The 26566-nt window shown below is 39.2% G+C and overlaps 1 protein-coding gene across 7 annotated transcripts in view; it reads left to right on the top strand.

Moving 5' to 3' along the window:
• The window catches only part of BICD1 (BICD cargo adaptor 1), a 177432-nt gene that overhangs the window by 89962 nt on the left and 60904 nt on the right, over positions 1-26566 (top strand). For all 7 annotated transcript variants that reach the window (XM_040561644.1, XM_040561611.1, XM_040561652.1 and 4 more), the window contains exon 2: positions 2068-2280. In XM_040561644.1, coding sequence (XP_040417578.1) covers positions 2068-2280 — 213 coding nt within the window. The remainder of the gene's footprint in view (positions 1-2067; positions 2281-26566) is intronic.

The raw sequence follows: 26566 nt of genomic DNA, 5'->3' as shown, positions 1-26566 counted from the left end.
ATAAATTAAAATGTTTTTTTAGATAAATCTTTTGCCATCTTAAATTCTATTGGTGCCCCAGAACAGTTTTAATAAATAGAACAGAAGATTATTTATTTATTTATTTATTTTTCAAAACCAAAATGGAGCATGGCCCAAAATAAAGACAAGGAGAGTTTCTGAGGCCTATGCAACCAACCATCCTCCCCAAAATCTGTATTCATGGCCATTCTCAGACATCACATGTGCTAAAGTGCACCCTCATTACATCTGAGGAAAATACAATATGTACCTGGAAAGCCATCATTGCTGTGTACTGATTTTCATCCGTAGTGCTCTGGTAGTCCTCTGGTAGAAAGGGCTCCAGATTCCCTTTCTTCTTGAACCCTGTCTGTCCTGTCTGCTGTCCTGCTGTGTTTTGATTTTTTTATTTTTATTTTTTTTCCCCCTGGGTACATGGACTTTGCATTTGTCCTGTAGGGAATCTGTTAGATTGGAGCTTTCTGTTTAGGTCTCAAATTAGGAGTAGTGAGCCATTGAATATAAGTATGCATTGTAAGATAAAATTTATTAGCAGTGTTTCTGAAAGTTGTCTTATTCACAGACTGTGACTGAATCAGTGTTCAACAGTCTCATTAAATTGAATTTCTTGTTATTGGGAAAATCCTATTCAGCAAATTGCTGATGCTTGCTATTTCAGTAACTTGCAGTCTTTAGAGAAGACAGCTGGGTTAATACATTATTGAATATTTTTAGAATCCTTTAATGCTGAGTTCACAGGATTCTCTAAGTAAAGTAGACTTAAAAGCTGCAAAGTTTTTATACAGGGTTTTGCTTTGAAGTTTCTAAGGGGCTGCTGCAGAGCGAGTAAAACTTAGAACGTGTTCTGAAAGGCAATAAATAACAGTAAAACAATGATTTCTATTTGGTGAGGAGTTCTTAATAATGGGAAAGCAAAAGAGGTCACTGGTTACAGCAGGTGCAAATATATACTATGCTACGTGGTTTCGTCGGTCTGGGCAGAAATTAGGCTTTCATGGAGAATTTCCCTCTGCCTGGTTTTGGTTTTGGAAATTTCCACCAGAGTTAGGCGATGCGGTTTTCATCGAATGTTCTGTTTTTAAAGATAATACAAACAAAATGGGTTTTTGTTTTATTTTAAATATTATTTTATTGTTATTATTAATATTTAGGTTTTATTTATGTTATTTTTCTATATTACACTTTTAAACTATATTTTGCATCTTTTTCCTGTCTTTCATAGTTAAATGTTATATCCTTCAATTCTGATATCATGGCTTGTACTTTGCTTTCTTCAAAGTTGTGTCAGAGCTGGTGCAAATAACATCCCTTCAGATATTGTCACTGAAAAATATTACGTTATTAAACTGCTCACCCTTAGCCAGTAACAAGAAGAGCAAGAGAATCACTGAAAAGTGCCTATTTATGTAGAAATGTCTTGAATACTTAAATATTGTTTTGTTTTAGCTGAAGCAGAAAGTACTTCAGAATAAGTGAAGAGAAGTGGCAGTCAAACTCCATGTTTACCTTACCCATGGCATAGGTGACCTCTGCTTGGGACTCAGCTCATTTATCTTTCAAGTTGTAGGAAGCCATTTTTCTATACCATAAGATCAGCTTCCCTCAGAAAAGAACACTGAAAATGGAAAACAATTGAGAAAGGTTTTGAGCTGTTTATGCTCTCTGAAAGAAAACACATTTATTTTGCAGTGTGAGAGAAGAAAGGTATTGACAATTACCAGTTGGCCTCATTCAGGAGAGATAAAATACAGGCAATAATTAAGAGTTAGTTAGCAGTGCACCATCTTGATCTCAGTGGAGACTGCCTGGATAGGGGCCAAAAATCCATACTGCAAATGAGAACAGCTTCAAGATGCTTCCTTTCAGCTAAACGAGATGGTGGCCCTCAGCTGCTAGGAAGCTCCTATGGCAGTATTTATTAGGTCAGAGAATGGGACACCAATCTATTTCATTCCCTCTGGCTATGCAGGTGCTCATTATTGTTGATAACTTTTTTTTTTTTAGGGCTTCAGTAGTTTAATAGTGTGCACTGTTTTCCTCTTGCAGGCGTTTGGACAGTCCTTCTCAATTCATCGTAAAGTGGCTGAAGATGGGGAAACACGTGAAGAGACTCTCCTCCAGGAGTCTGCGTCAAAAGAAGCTTATTACCTGGGGAAGATTTTGGAGATGCAGAACGAGCTGAAGCAGAGCAGGGCGGTGGTTACCAATGTTCAGGCAGAGAATGAGAGACTCACTGCTGTTGTCCAAGACTTGAAAGAGGTAAATGGGTGTGTGCAGGGAGCGAAGGAGCAATTTTTCATGGATGACATGACACTGAATGATGAAAATGCTACAGCATGTGAAAACACCTATCAGTCTTTGATTATCCCACAGACCTGCCAGTGTGAGGGACTGTGGTTTAGAAAGGGAAGGGAAAAAAAGTAATTATTTTAAAACAACAACAACAAAACTACAAATATATTAAAACCTGCTTTAGGAAGCTATAATTTTTCAAAGTACTCTTAGGACTTTGCATTGCATTTTATAGCACCTACATGAAGGTTTGTTTTACATAAATGCTTCTTATTTTTTGAAAATTTCCAATATTTTCGCAACTCTTTTTCTCACCACCCACATCATTACTCAGGTATTTTGGTTTTGCTGGGATTAGATAAAGCTTTCAACAGTTTTCTTGTACTGTACAGTAAAAATCAAAATGCACACTCATGTTCAGAAAATAGGCAACATTAAGGAAGTCGAATGTCGTCATTGTTCACATGGGAAACAGTGGTTTTTGGCTAATTTCAAAAAAAAAAAAATTTAATAATTTGTCTTTTTTGAAATTACGTTTTCTGTAGCTGAGTGGAATGGCATCCTCTTAACCTAGAGAAACCCCTAGGACTGAGACATTTACTCTGGGTTTAAAGATTATCGCCCACAAAAGGAACAAACGTTCTTACTTAATGATTGCACTGGACTTGCCTATAGTACAAGTCAGGTTTCAGTAAAAGGCAGTATACCTCTTTCAGGTATATTTACCTGAATGTTTCAGGTATTTTCAGTATTCAAATGAAATATGTGATTATAATTGTGGTCACAGTGGTTAACAAAAATAAAATCAAGTTTATATCTACTTATCCTAAAGTCATATGCTAACAGCTTCTCCTACTGTGTGCTACATAGTCAGCCAGTTACTGACACACCTACCGAATCATTTGGTTACCCAAATGCTTGCAGGAGAACAGGATCCTTGTGACTTGGATTCAGTCAGACAAACAACCAAGTCAGAGGATACAGGTTCATCTTTGTACTCAATTCCTTCCTCAGGGGTCTCCTTGGGATTCCTTCAAATGCAAAACTCCCTTCCATTTTCTGTCATGATTATTGACCTGTAAGTTATTCAGGAGGCAGTTTCAGTACCTGTCCTCCCTAGAATATTGATTGTCCTCATCTCTTTTGAGATAATAACAACTCTCAGTGTGAGCCCAGCTGCAGTTATTTCCTGTTCAGATGCTAAACAGAACAAGCCCTAATAGTTAATTACAGTCTGAGGAAGGAATTTACTTGTATAAAAATCAGGCTCATAAACCATTTATTTATAAGATGATATTGGACCACAAAGACAAAGTCTAATGCTGAACTTTTTATTTCGTGGAAAAACAGTCAATGTATTTCAATAAATGGGATTAGTGCCTTCACTTACCAAGCTTACACCAGACACTACTACAATTAATTGCTTGAATATAAGAGATAGAGGGTGATTGACACCTACCCTAGGCTGTTAGCGACCTTGTCACACTGAATTACATTGATATTTCACCTTGTGCTCAAAGAGATCTCATCCTTGTTAGCAGCTCAATATACCTTGGTCCAATCCTATAAATCCTAAGGCAGTAACATCCAAGTGGCTTCAGAAATGAGTTGCCCTTCTGTTGTGTTTATGAAATGTGTCTCTGGTTCTGGGTACTGCTAATAGGAAAAGGCAGACTTAGCTTAATCCAAATCTTGATAAAACTAAGATAGGAAAAAAGCAACAACAACATTTCTTTAATGAAACATCTGGTACGTTTTGGTGTAAAAGCAGTCATTAGAAGAGCTGCCACAGATTGATAGCTACAATAAGAAAGTCATTTGTCTCTTTAACCAGTATATCTGACAATCTAGTTAGAGAAAAAAAAAGGAAGAAAGGATGGTCTTTATGTGAGCAGCTCCGCTGAGTGTGTTAAAGATAAATTCTGGACTTAAGTTACTTGATTGTGTCCTGTTCCCCCCACCCCATATGACATGATTTATAAGTGTTCTTAAATTTAAAGCATCTTGCAAACTAAAACCAAAAATAATCATTCCTTTTACCTTTAGACTTAAATATAAACAAACAACAACAACAAAAAGCTGCATGTTTCTCATATAGGTAGAAATAACATTTATACATAAGTAACATAAATTTATGGTGTTTTAGCTGTGTACTGGGTTCCCTACGATACTGAAGACTGATTCCTTGGTCTTCAAAAAATCAGCCTCCTGTTTCTGGTCCCGCGTCCCTAAATAACACAGTCAGTGCTCTTCCATTCTCTGGGAGTTCTCTTCTGAACAAGTTCAGCTTTCTGAATCTGCACAGAAATCCATAGTCATGTGAAAGCATGTGAGTGTTTTCTGAACCACCAGAATGCACTCGCATGAATGCTGATGACTTTTAAGAATCTTGGGAATTCCATATCCCCAGAGTTTAAAAATTCATGCCTTTTTGCAAGAGTGTGCCATATAGTCACAGCTGATGTCTGCAGGGTGGCTTGACCTGGATCTCTCTTGCTGTATCAGGCTCAGGTCTCTGGAGATAATGCATCTCATTCTAGGAAGGCAAACAAACCATTTTCAATCCTCATCACTAGAAAAAACACTTGGTTTGGAAGAAATTAAGTGTCTGTTTCACCCTGATGGTGAAGGATGAACCAAGAATTTCTGTACCCGGATGTTTTTTTAGATCCATGTTAAAATGATCAAAAGAGTAAAACACCAGCATTGTTATTTATGATGTAATAAAAATTCCTTCAGTTTTGGATAGCAATATCATCATCATCTAAGTAAGTAAAATAATGGAAACTAAGATTTTTTTTTTCTTTTTCTCCCACCAAGATCTCAGACATGGGACAGAATGTCATTTGGTGATTGTTAAAACTTCTGTAATTTGAACCAGAAAATATGTTGATGTTAAAACTGATGCCAGAGAGATCATTTTTAGTACTCAGAGACTAGATTTTGTGTTTTTTATGAATCACAAAGTCTATGTAGATGGCCTCTCTGCGTTGGAGATATCAGCATGGTCATTAGCTCACTCAACATTTCCTAACTGTGTATGAACTGCCTGCCTTTAATGAATGTTAAAGGAAAAAAAAACTTTTAAAAACATATTTTAAATATACAGTCTTTCATCATTTTCTAATTTTCCAGTGATTGCTTTTTTTTTTATTTAAAAACGCTTTTTATTTGCAGTCAGGAGATGAGGGACTGGTTCTTCCGTCTGTGCCACTAAAAAATCTTTCCCTATGGTAACTGTAAGCAGACTTTATTTGATGGATAACAAAGATGAAATCACTACCCTGAGAAGCTGATAACCTACCGACAGAGGTGGTTATCCTAGTACAGATGATCCAGCTCAGAAGCTGAAGCAGAAAGTTCTTGTGATGAGATCGTGTTTCTCCTCTGTAAGGAAGCTGAAGGCCTTGGAGCTGGGTGTCTGCCCCAAAACCAGTGGCAACTGCAGGGGAAACCTCATGAGGTGAAGAAAGGAAGTGGTAGAAGATGGATATGAAAGATAGCACAGTTTCAGTTTTGTAGGTGTTATGCGACTAGGATTAGGAGCTGTGCAATGTGGGTGGATGAATGCTTTTGTGCCTGAAGAAGCTGCTTATTGGCAGGTATTGGTAAGCTCTTCCCAGCACTCATGCATATATGGAATAGAAATAGTGAAAAAGAAGAGGAATAGCATACGAATGTGGGGAAGCAAAAGGTTAAACTTCGTAGTCTGTGCTACTAAATAACATTGCAGCTTGCAGAAAGAAATCAGGGCTTGTAGAAAGAAATCAGCACCTGGTTACCTGCAGTCCAGGAGATAACAGACGAGCAGGGAGCTTTATGGGATGGCAATGTTAATGAGCCATGGCAACAACACACATCTGAGCTTCTGGAGGGCAAAACCAGGGAGGAGAGCAGTGGGAAGTGGATAGGGAGGAAAAACAAATTGGTGAGGGATTATGTACTGAAAATAGGTGGAAAAAAGTCAGAGGTGAAATTGCATGGCCCCCCATACCATTGAAATCAATAGCTAAATTTGTATTCATTTTAGTGGTACCAAGATTTTGTACTTCATGCTAATCAGGAAAGGTATGGGAGTGATGGCTTGGACTCTTGTGAGGGGAACCTGTGCATGATGCAAAGTGTGAGCACTTGTGCTGGGTGCTAGTTTCACTGCTAGTTTCACTCCTAGCTATAGCCATTTTAGAAATACAGCTTTGTGAAAAATACATGAGTAATGCAAAATAAAAAAGGTATTTTATACTAAATACACCTTCAAAAAATCCTATTTGACTACTTTCTTTTTAGAAATGATATTTTCTCAGTTTGAAGAGTCAGAAGAATTAAGATTTTCTCTCATTTTTGTCAATTCAAAATAAAACCTAAAAACTTCCACTGAGAGCACATATCTAATAAATATCCATACCAATCTCACATTCTTTTGTTGTTATAAGGTTAGACTATAATGGGATTTGGGTACATAGTGCTTCCTATTTAATGTAGGAAGTAGTTAGGTCCAAACCAGATCCTTAGCAGACTCACTCAGTTGCCATCTATTCCTTGGGGCTCCTTCAGTCAATAGGTGCCTAAGTTCCCAGCTGTAAAATTTTCTGCCCATCCAGTGGTCTGTTTGAGGCATGTTCAGGAGCACCTCTAGCTTGGACTCAGGTCTGTTACTACACTGTTGCTGGATATTGAGAACTGGCTGCAGGTGCCACTGGGAATCCCCCAGGGAGATGTTTCCCCAGCTGACCTTGTCCCTGGGTATTTTTAGAGTCGACCTGTTTGGAGGAGGATATGGGTGCTCATGATGTCCTACTCCGTTTCCATGATTGCAGTAAGGTTTGAAACTCAAATATCTTCTCTGCTTGAGGCAATATGAATCCACTTCTCTCTCTGAAGAAAGTGCCCCAGCAGTCAGTTGACAGGCTATTTTGGGGTGAGATTTCTCTTTATTCCTTCAGATGAAGCTGTTCCACTTTGCTGGGGAATAGTTAGTACTTTGTGGATCAGGCAGAGTGAGAGTAAGCAAGCTTATAATGAATGACTCCATAGCCTAAAGGCTACAGCCACTCAGCTGGGAATAGGTAACTAGTTCTAGTCTCTCTTTCAATTAATGTTTAATAAGAAATACTTAAATATTAATTGGAGCAGAGACCAGAACCCCAGTGTCTCCTCTGTGAGGTGACTGCCCTCAACAAAGGCTCACTGTCTCCATCCCTCAGAGACAGTGTGGTCTTCAACCCCAGATTTCCTATGTCCATAGCAGTTTAACTTCTGTAGGAAGCTGGAAAAGGTGAGCAAGTGCAGGAGAGGATTCACTGCTATGAACCATGCACTGTGGGAAGCACGTTTTATCAGACTGGCCATAGTGATATAACAATAGTCTCCCTCCAGTGTTATTAGCTTGCTTCCCCTCTTAGTTGCCTAGCTTTCTTCATGCACTGTATAGGAAACCTGTGTGTGTGATCTAACCATTATTCTAGGCACCAAGGTGGTTTAAATTACTGCAGTGTTGACAGCTGAAACACGTGCAACATCCTTCCATGAGCTCACCTTTCTCCTTCATGGTGTTACCCTGTGCCTTACAGCCATCCAGCTGATGAACAGGAGTTTCTTTTGGCATTTGCACTGATCAGATAAAGCTTGCATCATAAATGTATTTATCTCATTACATTTTGCAGGTACTTGTAGCAATGGTTTCATTTCTAGAGAAGAAGAAAGGAAATAATACTGAAGTACTCAGAGTTGGTATCGCTAGTGGTGCCTTCATCTTAATGTACCTCCATGCAAGCACTGCTTTTTGAAAAGGAGCTGCAGAAGTGTGATGCTGGAGCAGCCTACAGAGATTGCTATAGAGGTCAGAGCAGCCAAGGAGTGACGGAGAGATAAGAGCTGTCTCTCTAGTCAGGAGACCTCTCTCATCATAATTTAGCGTAGTATTAGCATAGTTCCTCTAACTGACTATGTTTACATTCCTTTGTTTTGGAAGTAGTCTTTGATTGAACTGGCTCTAAATTAGGCTTAGAATATATATCTGCTACTTTGCCTGAGGGAAGGTGTTTTCTCTCTCCTCTTTTTAGAAAAGCATACTGAAGAGAGATTTTCTAGCTTGTTGGTGCCTAGCCACGCTCAGAATATTTTCTGCCTCCTTTGCTGACAGTGCTAATGTTTTAGCAAGCTTTTCAGTTTCTTAAGACAAAGGAGAAAAAACCTGTTTCCTTCAGCTTTCAGAAAGTGTGTTCAGATCAACTTTAATCCTACTTATCATAAAATAGGCTAATGTTCTGTAACATGGAAAACCTTACTAGATATTGCTGACCTTAAAATCAAACTCTGGTGTACCCTTGTGTCTTACCTGAGCATCCTCAAAAACATGCTAACAGTTTCTTTAAGCAGCCAGATCTTAATGCTTTTCCTGTGAAGACGCTTGCCTGGGCTCTGGATAGACTGGAGACCTGTTCTTCTGTGGTGTTTGCAGACAAAGCTTTTGGTAACTAATTTTGGCCTACTTTGTGCAGCAGTTTTGTGAGGGTGTTATTTTGTAGAGCTGGATACTGACGCGTTACTTTCTTATCGCTCTCTCTGTTCACAGAACTTTATTGAACTTCTTTCTGGAAAGAAACAAAATGGCTTTATGTCTTGGAGAGAGAAAAATAAATGAAGCTGTGACTTGTAATCCTACCCAACCTCTCCTTGTGCTGTGAGAGGGATAAATACACTAGTATCTGATATTGTCTATCTGTCAAAGAAGGAGCTCTAAGTATAGACAACGTGACCTGTCCAGGTCTGATAAGCTCCTGGCTGCTCCTGGGCCATTTCCTTATTAACAGGTAAAGGTTTAATTATGAATCTGTCATTCAGTTTCATCTCCTTCATAGATACCACCAAACATTTTCTTGAGGTTCTTGTTTCACACATAGGCCAATGAACCAGTAACTCCAGCAAGTGAAACCAAAGGTGGCCATGTAAGATTCACTTTTATATTTCCTGATCTGTGGTTTATAATCCTATAATTGCTCATAAATTTGGTTGTGTTTCCAAGCACATACTCTTCCTATTCTATTGCACTTGTTGCTTATGAAGATTACCAGTGCAGGTTAAGTACGTTTTGTTGTGATGTTATTTTCTCAGGGTAATCCTCAGCTCTTCGGTCTGCTGCTCTTGCATCCAAATATACCTGCAGTCTACCAAATCCAGATTTGGCTGGTTGTGTTTCCTGTTAATGAGCCTGGAACAATGACTTAGGATGCAAACTTGTGATTTGACACATGCATGACACTGTTTTCTTTGGCAGTGCTCAGGCGTTTAGCCCTACTGTGAATAAAAGAGCCAAACAATGGACAGTAGGGAGGTCAAAAAAAGGCCAGGCAGGATAATAGAGCATAACCGAGGGTCTGTTGCATAAATACAGAGTGCCTTATTATAAACACTCAAATGCCCATCTTCTTTCAGAAAGGGTCTTTTACAGGGCCTCAAATAGAAAATGAAAGAGGGTGTACTTTCAGCTGTGCTCTGTAATCTCTAGGCACTGATTAATCAAATCAGGACCTGGCAATGAACCATTCTTACGTAAAGTCTGGTGAAATAATGAACTCTTATTTGTGCTGATGTAACATCTCAAAGCCTTTTGTGTACACCCATGCACAAGGTGTTCTGTGAGAACACACTGAGAACAACTGTGGAGGCCAGAGGTAACGGGTTTAAAAAGGAGTGAGAGAAACTTCATGGAGAATGGGACCATCACTGCTTACTACACCTGAAGGTTCAGACCTGGTGCCCAGCTTAGACAGTTCCTCAGTGCTGTGATGCTGGGACGGGAATGCAGATGCCAGGAAAAGCATCATCATATAGTGTCTCCATTTCTCGTGTCTTACGCACATGTAAGCCACCACTGCCAGAGGCAGGATATTGGACTAGCTACTCTCTGAACTGAGAAGATGTTAGATTTGAACATCCTCTACCTTTGGTTTTGTTTTTAATGCATAACTTTGCTGACTTGTTTTTGTTTCTGGATGTTTCTCATAAGAACTGCTTGTGCTGACTCACTCTTTTCACTATTAATTTTCTAGTTAAGAATAATTTGGGCATTCATCTATTCAAGTGGCATGGAGTAAGAGGTTTTGGCAGCACTCAGATTAGCTGTGTTGCCAGTTTTTAAAGAATCCTTGCAACGTGATCTGGACTCCTCAGGAGCAATAGCCCAAGAGCAGTGATTACTTTTATCCTTGTGACTTCATTCATTTGCCTAGGATTAAGTGCAAAAGGGGGACTACTCTACTTGCCAGACTTTCTGAAGCTCTAGTCCAAAGGCTTAAGTTCTGTTTGAGATAAACCTAGCAGCAGAAGAAATTTTTGCTGAAAGTCCTCACCCCCCTGAGTGCATGGGCAAGTAGAGCATAAGTCTCAGCAGCATGTGCCACTGATAAAGGATATTAAGCATAGAATGAAAATAAGTTGTTGTCCCTATTCCAATTAATTCCCCTTGACTGCCAGTGAAAATATTCTGAGCAGTTTCCAATTAAAAAAAAAAAAAGAGTTAAATCTCTGAGAGACTGACACTATTCTTACCAGTTCTTCAGTGCTAAAGCGTGCCTGGCAATTGTTGAATGTTTTATGCCTTAAGGACTCCTTTGGGTTATACAAATAGTAAACTTGATGTATTTCCAGCCATCAGTACACAAATGGTGCAGTCGTATTTCTCTTCTCCTGGGAGTCCCCATGCACATTGTAGCTCTGCCTAGCTTAACCTTCTGCTGTTGATTTTCTCCTGTTCATTGCATACAGATTTATCTATCGCTGGCTGTTTTCCTAACCTGCTTCCTCCTTAACTTTTGACATCGCTCATGATTTAAGCGGTGTGGAACTGGTGGCACTGAAGAGACACTGATTCAGAGATGAGATCCACCAAACAAATGTGAAACAGCTAACGGTCTCCTTTGGAACTGTGATTAGTAGTTGGACCTTGAGAGAAACTCATACATGCTGATCACACATGGACAGTAATTATTAGCCAAGGTACTTTGCTTCCACATCTGCTCTTATGTGTTCAGTGAACACATTTGTTTTCAGTGCTTTTTTTTTCTTGTCCTTTAATCAATACTGATTTACTTGTAAGGATTTCTCCTGGGATTTACTAGGTAATTTTGAGAAATGAGATTTAACTTTTCCTAGGGAAATATTTTAGAAACCAGGACAGAGAGCATTGCTGATGACCTGACCCCAGGACTGGATGATTTGTTATGCAGAATGAGGCTGAGCATGACACACCTAACACATATCTTTGGATAATTAGCAGCCTACACCATAGGAAAAGGAAGTCTGCCCTGTGTGGCAATGTGATGCCGTCCTTAAATATGGCCCTTTGTGGAGCGGGTTCTCATACTCAGTTCCCTCTTCTGCGTCAAACCCCCCAAACTCATTACCAGCTTGGCACTGGTATGAAATTGTTAATAAGTTCTTGGCTCTCACCATGTGTGTTAATTGTGCTTTCTGTAACAAACTCTGTTCTCAAGGGGAAAAAAATAAAAGAGGAGTATGACAGAATGGTGAACAGCAAGAAATTCAAATAAGTCCCTTTTTTTCCCTTTGCCCTTATTATAGTATATGAGACAAGCCAGTTATTTTTAGTCATTCTCAACAGTTAGTGCCAGTCAGCGTCCAGGAGGAGGGCAGCAAGTCAGGCAGAGGTCAGACAGTGTTATCACCCTTTCATTGTGATGGTCAAATCCACTTTTAAGCTTCAGGATTGAGAGAAATGCACTTTTGCTGGCAAATGTTTTAGATGTGTACGTGCAGATGCTCATACATAATCAGAGCTTGTCTGCTTCTGTGACATCATTGTTTCAAAAACACAGCAAATAGGTAGAACTAGATATGAATGCAATTTATGCCTTCACTGCTCTTTCATTCTGCCTGTGTAGACTTTCCTCTCCTTTTGAAGCACGGTACGTTGGCTCTTTCAGCCAAATGTGTCTTGAAGGCATCATAATAAATGTGTGGTTTTCACATCAGTGCCACAGTCAGGATGTCTGTTCTGATATTGGCTGTGAACTTTATGTGAAGGATTGCTGTGACATTATAGTGTCAGCTTCAGAGTGGAATGGGTTAAAAATGTGCCACATCTTGTCAGTCTTGCATACCTCTTCATGAAAATGGGACTCAAATACAATACCGTTTGCTAATGCGATACTTTGAGTTATGAATAGTGATACAGGGTGGTTTACAGTTGTTGCTCATATTCTTTACTGTCTCATTTTACCAAGGAAAGTGGCAACACAACAGCAGTGAGAAGCACAGTTTCTGCGCTTAGTACCTGTACTCGATTAAAGTGGCAAGGGCAAAATTCTGGCCAATGTGGAGGAAGCAAAGTTTCTCAACCAGTGTTCCATGTGCACTGAATATCTGCAGCTCTCAAAAGAGGCATTCACAGGTCTGAAGACAGATAAGAAAAGCAGGGAAGAAGTGGAAGAGTAATTCCAAATATATTAAAGAGAGAAATTCAATATTTTGGTATATATCAAGTCAACAGCAAGGTTTCACAAACTCATTCTGGCTTTGCTCCAAAAATCTGACAGAAAATGGATGGCTTTTGTTTGTTGTCCAAGTCTTTGAACACAGACCTGCAGACCCTTTGCAAGATGTTAGAAGTTCCAATTCACAAAGACATCTATGAATGTTTTGAAGCAGAAACATGAAAAATGTATAGGGAAGCATATGGATAGGACTGTTGATGATACTTTGAGATGTGCTCATAGGCATCATGTAGAACTGGTGCTCACTGTTTTGGCAGCATTCATAACAAGCACTTTATTGTGGAATGAGCTGTAAAAGAAATGTAAGGTAAAAGAAATGTAGACTTAATATGATTAGTGTGTTTTTGACACTTTTTATTGTAGATCTCTGAGATACCAGAACATTTTCTTTTGGAGGCTAGAAGGTACAGATGATTTTTTAATACAGCTTGGTTTGCCTGTGCTCTATAGATGTCATTAGCGATTTGAAATTTACCCTCTGACAGCTTTCATCTGTTACGTTTTTACATAGTTTTGTCTTCATACTTTGCAAACACTTTCAAAACGCCAATTATGAACCTTCCATGACCACTTTCCTTGCACACTAAAAGTTATGAATGGGTCTTCCTCTCAGCCTGATTACATAATTTCTTTCCACCAAATTTGTTATGAGATGGAGTTACACAGTAGAGCTATAACTCTGTTTTAAAATAAATCATTCTATAGGCTATAAATGAAATTGAATCCAAAGTTGCTGATAGAGTTTAGAAATACTATTATATGGTTAGCCCATTTGAAATTGTATTAACATCCTCAAGGGAAAGAAGTAATGACAGTGCATGTTATGAAGTTTAAAATGTAAAAACAGAAATGAAAAAACACACTTATGTGTGTCTGGAAACTTACGATAAGAAATGGGAAAACCTGATGATGTTTCTGTTTAAGAAATCATCCTCCTTTTAGCATGTTATCAGTAGCAATAAACTTTTCTTGTATCAACAGCTGTGATATAGGTCAGCTACACCACCTGCCTCCCACTGAATTCAGGCTGTGAATTTCATGGGTGAGCTAGGAACTAGTTTGCAGGAATTCAAATAATACTATTACCTAGTTTCACATTGCAGCAATCAGAAAGACGAAGTAAACCAACTATTAGCTTAGCTTCAGCTGTATTTTGAATGTAGATTAATCAGTCTTTCATATCCATTTACTTTTGAGAACCATATTTCATTTCAAGACCAAATAAATGCATTACAGAAACTGAAACTTTTAAGTTCCCCTACCACAGTCTACATTTTTGTTCTCAGCTGAACTTAGAAATATCAGAGATGATGATTCTTTGCATAGTCTCATGTGCTACAGCCTCTGTAACTTGGTGCCTTGAGGCAGGAAGAGCCATGATCATCTATTTAAAGGCAAAAATTGTTCTTTGACCTAAACTGGAAAACGTCTTGCTTCCAAAGGTAGCATATTAATTGGAGATTTTTCTTCAGCCCTGTCGTTGTTTCATTAAAAAGTATGGCAGTAACTTAGAGTGAACTGTAGAGGTAATCTTTCCTTCCATCAGGAACCAAATACAAAGACTGGATTATCATGGTGCTTTACCTATAATATTGGACTGACCTTTTCCCGGGGGGGCTATAAGGAAGCTCAGACCAATAAGAACACAATAGGTTGGTTTATTCTTTATTGCATGTTAGCTCTTAAGGAAATTTAGCCATGACTGTTTCTTTCCTGTCTAACACCACAGCAAAACTCTAGTATGAGCTATACCATCTTAAAACTTCTGAAATATTAAAGCTTGTCTTATTACTGAAACTTAAAACCACACTCAGTTTTTATTATGTGTATTTAAGCATTTTTGCCTAATAGTTTTTTATGCTGCACTTGACAGGAAAACTCCCATTTTAGTTTACCTTGAAGTAGTGGAGGCAGCTCCAAGCATTGTCTCTGTTGAGGTCTTGAAGGTCAAATTATTTTTAAAGCTTATGCTGCAGCTGAAAAACAGGTCAGATCCTATAATGGTGTCGTTCAATGGTGTGGTAAAATGGGTTGTGAAAACAACAGTAGAGTAAAATAAACACATGTCACTTCCTCCACTGAAGCCCATAAATCAGGAGCTGTTGGGGTTGCAATGCAGAACCATGTGCCTTCTTCTCTGGCTTTCTGCTTTACATCTCCTGCCTGTAATCCATTAGAAACTTTCATTATTTCAGCATGATAGGGGTTAACTTCTAAACATGATTTATTGCTTGCTGCCTCTTACAGATGGGGCCTGTGTTTTCAGCTAAGCTCTTGCCTAGTTAGATGCTTTTTTTTTGTTATTGTTCCTGCAATTTTCACTTTATCGTGTTGGGCTTTATTGCACAGAGTTGATAGCCTATTATGGTTCAGCCAAGGGTGGGGAAAAAATAATTTGCTCTGAGAAAGAAAATTACACCAAGTAGACATTTTATCTTTGATTGTTTAGGAAACAATTTTCATGTTCTTCAGAACATAAATTGATTTTTTTTTTTAATCAGTGTTTTCCTAGAGTTTTCATTTGTTTTCTTTTGGAAGATGACAAAAAGCACTGAAGCATTAATTAGTTTGGCCCTTCAGCAAAATGCACCTATAATGTGAATTCTCTCCTTCCCACCTTTCCTCTGTGCTGCAGCTTCTCCTGGTACACATGGTACCCTGCTCTCACAGCTGGCCAGCAGGTCCATGCAGTAAAAGTATCTTGCATCTTCCCACACCTCGAAGTGGAAAACATCACTGAAAAATGTGGCTGCAGTGTGCCTTCTGGGAGCAGACAAGCAGGACAGCAGTTGAGTTATGAGGGGCCCTGTGTGTGCCAGAACAACCAAAGCACTGATGGCACATCTTCCTTGGTTCAGATAATGAACGTTACAGGGGCGTATGCAGGTCTTCCACAGATGGGTCATCTCTGTGTTGATGGGTTTGCAGGCTTTTTGTTGTTTGCCAGTGTCACTGCTGTATAATGTAAGTAGGATTGGTGTTCGTGTTTTTAAGAAGAGCAAGTAATGAAAAAAATCCAGATCTGATGCCACCAAGTTTTTTGTTTCAGCCAGGAAATGGCAGTTGCAAATCTCACCTGCTGTTATTTCTCAGTAAAGGGAGAACTGTATGCGTGTCTTCTCTTGCATACTCAAACACCTTTTCCCATGTATCGCCTCCCAGGAGTACTGTATTCCTTTCTTACCTGTGCATTATTGACTTTCAGTATATTTTGTTGCCTTATATTTTTAAAACCTTGTGCCTTGCTCAGGCCAGATGCCCACATTTCAACTGTCCTCAGTGCAAAAATAGACTGAAGGCAAACTCATGATGTATTGAATCTTCAACTAAATTAAGGAATCCCTTGCAGGGATTCAAGGGAGTGTAGTGCATAAACTCTCCAGCATTGTGCAGTTGTAGAAAAGTCATGATCTGTCAGCTTTGTGCACTTGCCTTGATTCAAGGACATTAAACCTCATAGTTACTGTGAAAAATTAATGCAAGATTTGCATGGGAACAAAGTTCTGTAACACACAGAAAATCTCCAACCTTCTTATACTGTGAGAGTTACCCTCAGAGGCTATTTTTCTGTAAGGTACAGACAGCTGGCTACAAGCAGTAATTTTTTTGGTGCCAGATCAGACTTTAGAAGCTCTGTTTGAGTCTGTGACCTAATGTGACTGTCTTCAATTGCTTATGTGATAGAGAAGTTTCTGAGCCCTTAAATGCTATTCCCTTCCCCTGCCCTCCCCCGCCCCCCCCCTTTTTCTTTTTTTCAGGAACTGGTCTCATGTCATTATCAAGATTCATCAAAGATTTGTTTGCATATATATGTTTATAGACCTTGGCTGCAGTTAATCCTTAATGCAATAATGTTGACCTCAGCTGAATTATATGTAGTATATATTTGCCTCATTATACACAAATTGCTACCAAAAATTACTAAATGTTACTTTTCAACCATTTGCATACTGCCACACTAAGTTGAAGAAAAAATGAGGAAGCCCTAAACCTAGAATATACACTGCTCTGTTCCATTCAGTAAAATTTAGCTAATTTTCTTAGCCTTAGTGTGTGATGCTGCACTTAACTCGTGAGCTTTAGCTGTAAATGAAAACAGTGATAAAAGCAATTATTTTTCTGAACAAGCTCTGCTGTGCTATGTAGGCAATGAAGTACTCCACTAACTCCTGTAATTAAGACTTTTCTCCTTTGCCTTTGAATATATGAAAAGATCAAAGTGTCATCCCCCTTCCTCCCTCTCCCCAGTGGACATTTCATACCACAGAATAAATTCAAGTGCCCAAAACCTAGCATGGGTAAAGGATTTACTCTAAATAAATGTTGTCATACAAATTTTAACTGGGCACTCTAAACAAGTCTTCTTTATGGACAAGATAAATGTATATTTCTAGCCTTTTCCTCCTTGAAGTTCAAGATAATCTTATCTAAGGAATAAAACTAGCTACAAAGAAACTAAATAACGTGAAGTAGCCAGCAGCAAACTATGTGTCGTTGAGTTAGAGAAAATTTATTCATGATGTGTCAAATAAATAGTCCTTAGAAAGATAACTCCACAAATTAGCAGAGATGGTGTATCTCTATATGTGATTTCCTTCCAGAACTGGTAATAATATAATGCTGATGTCTGGATAGTCCATAATCTTCCATTCCAGGGGACAAAAATGAAAATTTCTTCCTCAACCACAGAACATTGTATTTCACAGGTGAGTCATTTTCTCACATTATGGAAATGATCAAGATCATCTGTATAAGCGAGGACTAGTGATTTCTGCTGCTACCTCAGTGGTGCTGCCATCTGTTCAGCTCCCTGCATACTCAGCGAGCTGATTTAACAAGTCTGTTCTTATAGCACGCATTAATCCTATTCATATGAGAGATAAAATACTATGTAAATAAATTCTGTCTGCAGTAAGAATTTCCTTTTTGAAAACCAAGTTTAGTTTTATGAATTTTCTAACTCCTTATATGTTTCGTTTTACTTGGTAGTCAAATGTTTGCACTGTGTTCTAAATATGCTCTAAATTCTTAAGATATATAATTTATTCAAATTTACTGTAATCAGATGAGTTTTTTTTCCCCTAGTTGAGAAGTTAAGGAGCAGAGACTAAGGTTCTTATATTCAGTAACTGGATGTCCTCTTGCATTTTAAGACTTCTTTTTTACAGTCAGTGATCTGTGTTGCATCCTAAAGCTCAGAAATTCCTGGGATGCTTGTATCCCCAAAACTAACTGAAACATGTTGATTTCTCTATTCAAGATTCAAATACTGTAATCTGTTTCCCAGTGCTCCTGATTGTTTTCTAACTGTGTTAGTATGAATCTGTCAGGTTCTTCCTGATATCCTGTAAGGGAAGATACAAAATGTCGTGTAGCATCTTTCTTTCACATCTGTTTTGTGCTCTCACACACAAAACACTAACAATGTTCTGCATTTTGCTTGATGGAGTATTTAAATAACTTAACTTGCTTTCTGGTTTTCTGATAAATTATAGGATCTTACAACTGGCTTTCTCTTTAAAATAAAGCTTTTCAGTTTTCAGGAAATAATTTCTGCATCAACTCCCTTCTCCCATTTCCCAGTTACTCTCGAAGCTGTGTGCTATTGCTAAATCCAAGTTTCTAATTGAAATTCTAAGCAGCAAAAATTGCATCATTGGCTTTTGTTCTTCCATGAAAGCCCATATTAATGGAGACTGCCTTATATAAAGCAGTCCTCTTTCACCTTTGAGAACAAAGAAGAGTTCCTGTCTGAAACAAGTACTGTGACGTTTCAGTGTATTGAAAGAGCTGTACTGAGCCAGGAGATGCTTTATCCAGAACCCTGACCATTCTTATCAGTGCAGTGCACAATCAGCACCAGTGATGGTGTGATGAAGGACCTGGTACAGTCAGGAGCTGCATCTCTGAAACATTTTGCAGGGCTGAGAGAAGAGGAGGCCTTGGTCTTGCTCAGAGTCTGTTAGAGTGCTGGTGCTTGACCTTGAGGCCACTGTAAGAACATAGTTGAGCCACAGACCAGTGTATACTTCGTGGTCTGCTACTGTCTTACTCAAACCTTCCAGTCCCAGACTTGTGAGAAACGTGGGCTCTGATTCAAAGCTCACCAAACTAGCAGTATTTTTAAATTTCCCATCCAAATTCTTCCACTGGTTTCCCTGGATTTGGATCAGCCTCAGGATTTCCGTAGAAGAGAAAGGGACTGATGCCAGGGCTTGTGGCATGCAATATCTCTTACCCTAGTCTGTTACACCTAAGTGAAATGTGTGCGTGTGATTCTGTTGTTGGAAGAGAATCAGATTCAGGTGTGATTAGTCAAGCTCTGACAAATCTTTACTGCTCTTAATTTCCAGCAAACACTTAGGGCTTTGTCAAACATAAATAAAAAACATTTTTCCCAGGTATTAGTGGATAAGTATAAAAATCCTTATGGTGACACATTACAGTATTAACACCTGATGAGGCTGAACTCAATTAAGCATCACGCAGGGATAGTATGACTTACTTTCTCTGTTGTATGGTTTTAACATGTTAAATTAAAACATAAGCTAATGCATGGTCAGACATGAGTTTTCATCTTGGGCGATCATCTTCATTTGTCATCTGAATTGTGAGATAAAAAATTGTGTCCACAGTATTCCTCAGCCTCTCTTTCTCATAAGCTGAAAGCCAAGAATATCCAAGATGTTTTACTGACTCTTGGGTTTTCTTTTTCAAAGTGAAATTTTGTTTTATTTTTCTTAATTAAGTTTCCCTCACGAATGTGAGAAAATAATTTTAAAATAGAAGGAGAATTTGGGAGAAAACTTTGATTTAAAGAAAGAAAAAGAAAAACTTTGGTTGTAAGAAGGTATCCTCAATTTCATAAATCCTTGGGGAAAAGCAGCATTGAGAGAGACTGACCTGTTAGACTGATAGGCCTGTTGGCCTGATAGACTGCTGCCGATTTCCATTACTGGTTTTTGTTACTGGGGTATAATACTTTACCTGTTTTATAGCAAATAAACAGCTTGAAACATTTGTCATCACTGGGGTACTAATGCACTTTATTGAAGAAGTATGGCAAATAAGCAGTATGCAAGATTATTTTTTTTGCCACTTTAAATTTAGCTCTTATACATGGTATATGTATGTCTTTCATTAACCCCTGCTTAGCTGAAATGACGTATGAGAGAAATTAGTCAATTAGTCTTTGCTGTATGTTAAGCACACTCATGCCTCTAGTTAAAGAAAAGTAGACTAAGGAGAGAGGATTGGAGGGGTAGTAAAAAGATACATTTTGGCAGTCTTCCATCCACAGATGGTAATGGAGAGAAAAAATCCCCTGGGAACCTTGAATTTTCAGTGTTATTAGGCAGGGCAGGATGTTTTTATTGGTGAGTTTAGAACAAGTAAGGGTAGGAGAAGCTTACAGTATGGTGTTTACTTTGAGACAAATGATTGGAAGCGATTTGCAGGGCTTTGTCTGGGTCACCAGAAACACTCTACCGAGGGAATGAGTGGGAAGAAAAACGACAGTGTTTAGAACAGTGTTTAGTTTTGTTTGAAATCCATCTCTTTTGCTAAAAAACTAGCTAAGTACATAGTTTGCTTAGTAAAGCAGCTCCTAAATAAAATCTCAGCTTGGTTAGTGTCAAACAACAGCCCAAAGGAACAGTGCTACAACAGTTGCAGTCCCTTAATGAGACAGAAAAAGGTTTAGGCTTTGTGTCACTTCTATTTATGAAAGCAAACAAAGTAATCCATATTAGCAGTTGTGATCCAATGTGCTAGGCTAATACCAAAGAATATGTCTGAATTGTGCCTAGGTACTCCTAAAACTTAGCTAATGTGATTTCTGAGGGGCTCAGGAGTGTGGGCAAAATATTTAGGATTCAGTGGCTGATGTTGTCCTCATCCCTTTGTTGCTATATGAGAGCTGTCTCCAATGGTTTCCCATTTAGCGGTAATAGCTGGAAAGATCCACAGGGAAATAAAGTTTCTTCTTTCTTAGGACACAAGCAAGAAATGGATTTTTAACTTGAGTCTTTGAACTGCATCTAGGTTGAAGATCACACTTTATTAAAACCCAGTACCTTCCATGCCGTTAACGTCTACGATTCCTAAGTGGGATGTTCTTTGCCTAAAGCAACTCAGCTCTCTTCCCTGTGCTTGCTACAGCTATGTCACTCCTGCAGCAGATGCCAAACTACTGCAAAGGAATGCTAGCCATTCTCTAGATCACCAAAATGGGTACCATTTACATTTCATAGACAGTGTTTATATAGTGTGGTAGTTCAGCCACTCAACCATAAGGAGCCTCCATCGGTAGAGGCAGGATCAGGGTGGAGAACTGACAGGTGCAGCTGTAAGGTTAACTTTTCTTTTCATGGCTGCAGTCTTTCACAAGAGGTGCTTGCGTTCTGTACAAGCTGAAGCAAAATCAGAAACTACAGAAACTTCCATGTGATCAAAGGTGAAAGGTAGAGACTATTAACTAAGTGTGCAGCCCCTGACGGGGGAAATGTGTTGCCAAAAGTTATTATACCAGAAGCTCTGTTTGGGGGATTTTTTCCCATTCTGCCAATGTATTTGGTGGCATCATACGTTGTACTGCACAAAGAGCATGGTGCAAGTGTGCAGCTATGATGCATATTCCATGTACCATGTTGTATTTGCATCTTCCTGATCATTGCATGCCTACATACAAAGTCAATTCTCTGGTCAAGATGCTGGGTGAACTAAAGCTCAGTATGATAATTAAGAGCACAAGGACCAGTTAGCAGCTGTATTTCAAAGAAGAAACTGAGAATGGTCTGCAGCTGTGGGGCTATATGGCAGGGAATATATTGATCAGTTAACAAAGGGAAGTTCATAAATCCCATCTTATTCCTGTTGCTTGTCTGAATTTTGCCCTAGTTCAAGTGTGGTGTTGATTTTCCCCCATGAGGATGGCTGTCGTTTCACTAGATCGATTACTCCGCTGCATTTTTGCAGCGCATACATGAATTCAGTTATGCTGTATCTAGCCATAGAAAGTACAACAGAACTGAAAAGCCTGCATTTAAATAGTTACTTGCTCAAATGGGGTTTAGATTTTATTGGAGTACTTAAAAAAGTAGGGAAATTGTAGAACACAAAAATGAGCTTGGAGCCTTCCTCCAATATTTTGTTATATTTTATATTAAAAATAAGGGGAAAAAAAAACACCCACAAATAGAGCAAGAGCTATCAATCAGCCCTGTTCTGCTGGGATATTAGAAAACTGAGGGCGCAATTAAGACTTTGGACTGCAATCCTTTGCTGCCACGGAGGTTTCTCAGCAGCAGCTGGAGGTTTAGAGCCCAGCACTCCTGTGTTGCAGGGGGCACCTCGGGGGGCTGGGTGGGGCAGCCAGGCTGGCACCCCTGTTTCATCCAGCAGACACCAGCAGGCTGGCAGGCTTAGAGTTCGGAAACACTGATGTTGAGGTAGGTAAGGCTTAGATGGACCTGTCTTCGTGAAAAAAATTAAAAAAAATAGTTTTCCTGTCTACTTGTCATATAGGTATGTTTTTTCTGGATTTCCATAAATTTGGAAAAAGAGTAGGTCTTCATTTGTCAAGGTCCTTGAGTACAGCTTCAGCAAGGATGGAGAAGCTGCTTTGCTATCTTGCTGAACTGTGGATTTTACAGTCCAAGAGATGCCGAGTCCCTTCGTCTGTGTATGCCCTAACAATCATGGTGGTCACTCCGTATTTGTTGTAAGATGCTGTCCTCTTCATGCTACAAGGTCCTCAGGGGCAATCAGCAGTGATTTAGTGAATGCTATCTTTAGGTAAATAAAGGGCCATTTTAAGTTTCTGTGGGCATTCCCAGTTCAGTTCTTTTAACCATGTCTTATTAATAATTTAATAATCCTTCTCAGCGGAAGGCTTCTGTTGTCAGCCCAACAGCCGTCATCAGTTGTATGGAAGTCAGCTGACAGTCAGTGGAAACATGCTGAAAGGAAAACAGCAGTGTTTTTAAAGGGGAATACAAAATAATAGGATAAATATATATATATATATATATATAATTAATATTCAAAGTCAAACTAATATTTTACTCTCCAAGAAAATATGGCATTTATGGTATTTTATGGCATTTAGTTCTGTTTTGGTGCATTGCAGGCTCTGCATAATGTTCAGTGTTTATTCAATTTCCAAAAGAATAATTTAATTCTAAGGTTGTGCTGCCACGAGCAACATGCTTGAGTAACTCTCACAGAGAATGTCATTAATAGTCAGCCCTTGGACTGTTTTACATTTGTGTTTCTGTCCTGTGTGCCAAAAGGCAAGAATCTTGTGTGCTCAGCCTTTTAAGGACAAGATAGAAAACTGTCCATGTAAAAATTACCTGTGTGGACTGTAATATGTATATTAAGTGTATCTGTGTAATATCCAGTCTGTATTAAAACAAATAAAGGAAAGGTCAGATTATAAGAGCCAAGATTAAGTGTCAAACCTATTCATGTTGAATTGTCAAGAGCAGTGTGATGTTTCAGAGACACTTTCTGAGTACAGGTATTTTCACTGTCCTTATCAATCAATTTAGGTAATCTTTAGTGCAGTTTACTTTATCAAATCTTTCACAAAGGTATTTGTACTCATGAATTACCATGTTTGCTGTGATGAATTAAAATTATGTGTAAAATTCAGTCCCAAAGAATGCAGTTTATAGACAGATGAGATACTTATCTTTGCTTGCTTGCAACCTAAGTCACTCAAATTTATTACCTAAAATAAAAACGCCAAGCCTTTGAGTAAAAAGGCATTAGTCATCAAGTCAATTTTCATCTTTTAAATATTAATCAACTGCTGTTTCTGAATTGATGTTTGTGCTACTGTCACAAAAATAAGTGTGGGGAGGTTGGTGGGGGTTCTGCGCACAAGGTCAAATTTGCTGCAGAATGCTGTGCTTGTTTTAGCAGCAGATGGATAACATTACATGAATTTTAATTACTGAAATTAATCCTGACTTTTAGGAAATACTCTACCTTATTAGTGACATAATTGGCCACATGATAACATTTGAATTTTGTGGCACAGATGTGTTTGTTAAAAAACGTCTCTGTCCTTCTGGAGAAGAATAAGAATTACTCAAGTTTTACTTGCTTGTTGCTCCTCCTCTCTTAGCAACCTTTTATACCATATAGATATTTTTCAAGGATAACTTGAAATAGTCTGTTGTCATTGTGAGGGAGGTGTGTGCACATTCACAAGTCTCTTTTAAAACACCTCTGCAGCTGGCACTCTGTAAGAATAATTATAACAAGGGAAGCTGTGCCATAAGCATGGGTTTTTACAGAGCTCCTTTGATTCTGAACTCTTGCAGCTCCTCTGCAGCACGATAGAGAATGTCTCAGCAGATGACTACTAGAAACAGGCTTTTTTACCTGTAAATAGTTTTATTTATTTATCGTATCCTTTAGTTATTTATTCATACTGTATTCATACTAATTTCTAAAAGGTATTAACAGTTTCTTCTTTGCTTCTTTCAATGTATTCCTCCTCTCTCAATCCTTTGTGAGGAACCATGCACTAGAAAGAATGTAGAGAGTTAATTGGGGTCTCCTGTTCTTTTTTTCCCTGATATCTAGTTACCTTTATCATCATCACCCATCTTCCTGTGTTCCTGCTATATTTCATGCAAGGACATCTTACAGGAATTTTCTGGTGTAGGAGCTATCTGGAAATCTTCACTTTTAGCATGTTTTTCTGTTTGTATAGGAGAGGTGGCTGAAGATGGCTATGGTGGGTAAATGGAGGGCTCCTGCAGAAAGGAAGAGATGTATTTATTTTCCTGTCTTTCGTGGGTAGGAGAATAAATACTGTTTTCTCAATGCAATGCAAAAGACCTGGGGTCAGATTAAGTATTCAAAAGAGTTTTCTGAGAAAGGCAAAAGTGAAGTCATGAAACAAGTTTCTGGGAAAGTAATGGGACCTATCATTGGAACTGTTTAAAAATAGATTAGATATCAGGAATGACATAGATGTAGTTGCTCCTATCTAAGGAAAGACAAATGGACTAGATGCTCTCCAGAGGGCCTTTGTGATCCATTTTTCTATGGTTTCCGTGATCTTTTGTGAGCTGTAGATCAGGATTAATTACCTGCCTGGTTAATTTGAACTGAGCCCCCTGCTAGTTTAGCTGCACTCTCCCCAGGACCAGATGTATTAATTCTGCTGCCCAGCGCTGGGTCTGTGTGTCCACAGGCTCTCAGCTTCCCGAGCTCTACCACAGCAAACTGATCTGCTCATCTGGGGAAAGCAAAGGCACTTGTCAGCCGTCATTGTTACTACAACTTCTAGCTGGTATTTACAAGACTGGCGATTGGCTCGGCATGCAAATTGAAAGAAAGCAGAGCTTGGATGGTATTGTAATGCAGTGCAGGATGGCAAGGCTGAGCTGAGAGCCCGGGCCCTGTGCACACGTCCCTTGGCAGCGCAGCTGGTTTGCCGGTGTAAGGAGTATGAGGAAAGTAAGATTGAGCTAGCAGCAAGCTGAAATTAAAATAGCTCCGAGTCGTAAGGAGGGGAGGCAGTTGCCATGGGGAATGGAAAGTGTACAAGGAGTGTAGCTCTGTGCCTGCAGCATGGGAGGTTGGAGTTGCTGCCTGGCATGCTCAGAGGCAGGTTACAGCAGGGAGCTCTGAAAACATCCTAACATCAAAAGGTAGGGTAATACAGCAGAGAGCAGTGCAAAAGCAAGCAGGGGTATATTTTTCTGTTCCAACCAAGCATAATGGGTGCTAAAATAGTCAAAGCTCACCCCTCTTATTTAGGTGCTTGTATGTATCCACTTTAGTGTCTTTTCTCATCCTCCCATCCTCAGCAACTCACTTTACTCCTCTCCAGTCCTCATACAGTGAAATCTTAGTCCTTCTGGAGGCTATATAAATTTGACAATTTACATTGATGGGTCTGGGTTTCTGCCTCTGGAATTTCAAGTAAGTTATGTATTTGTGGCTGAGCAGCAAAAATATCCAAAACAGAGATGGTACATGTTCCTGTTTCCTAGCTCCTGCTAGCACAAGTGTCTCTGTGTTCACCCTGCCAACAGCAGCAGGGAGTAAATACCATAAAAAGCAACTTTGTTTTGCTTTTGGGGGTGGCTTGCTGTCCCCTGATCTGGCTGATGATGTGGTAGAGAGTGCTGGCCCAAGGGGGGGCAGGACCAGGAACAGCAGCTGTCCCAGTGATGAGCTTGAACAGAGGAGTGCAAATCCGCACCCTGTTAGCACAACTTTTCATTTGACGGTCAGCCAGTGCCCTGTTGGGTCCAGAAAGAAATTTGGCACTTTGCACCTGACAGATGGCCTCTCAAAGGGATGGTGTAGCTGGCAGATGCCTCTCCCAAATGATCTGTTCAGCTTTAGAACCAGCCCTGGGTTTCTTGACAAGCTTGAAAAGGCCTGTGTGAATCCTTCATCAAAAACCCTGCCTTGAGGCATTGTCATGTAGAATCACTGCTGTTGGGTTCTTTAATTGTGGCTAGAAAGTGGCAACACTCATAGGAAATTCTGTATTTGGGGGGAAAAAAAGGCTATGTAATCCAAAATGCCACAGAATGAATACACACACACCTTTTTTTTTTTCTCTTTTTTTTCTGAGCGATTTCTTTCTAATATCATTATAATAGTACCTACTCAGGCATGGGATAATTGGTGATGCAGAGTGGGCAAGAGGGAGAGAGCAGGACTGGACTTCGGGCCCAGGCTGGTCCCTGAATGGCCATGGT

The sequence above is a fragment of the Cygnus olor genome, chromosome 1 (assembly GCF_009769625.2).
Source record: "Cygnus olor isolate bCygOlo1 chromosome 1, bCygOlo1.pri.v2, whole genome shotgun sequence".
Lineage (NCBI taxonomy): Eukaryota > Metazoa > Chordata > Aves > Anseriformes > Anatidae > Cygnus > Cygnus olor.
Note: the sequence above shows the minus strand (reverse complement) of the source record. Positions and strands in the feature narration are given on the sequence as shown.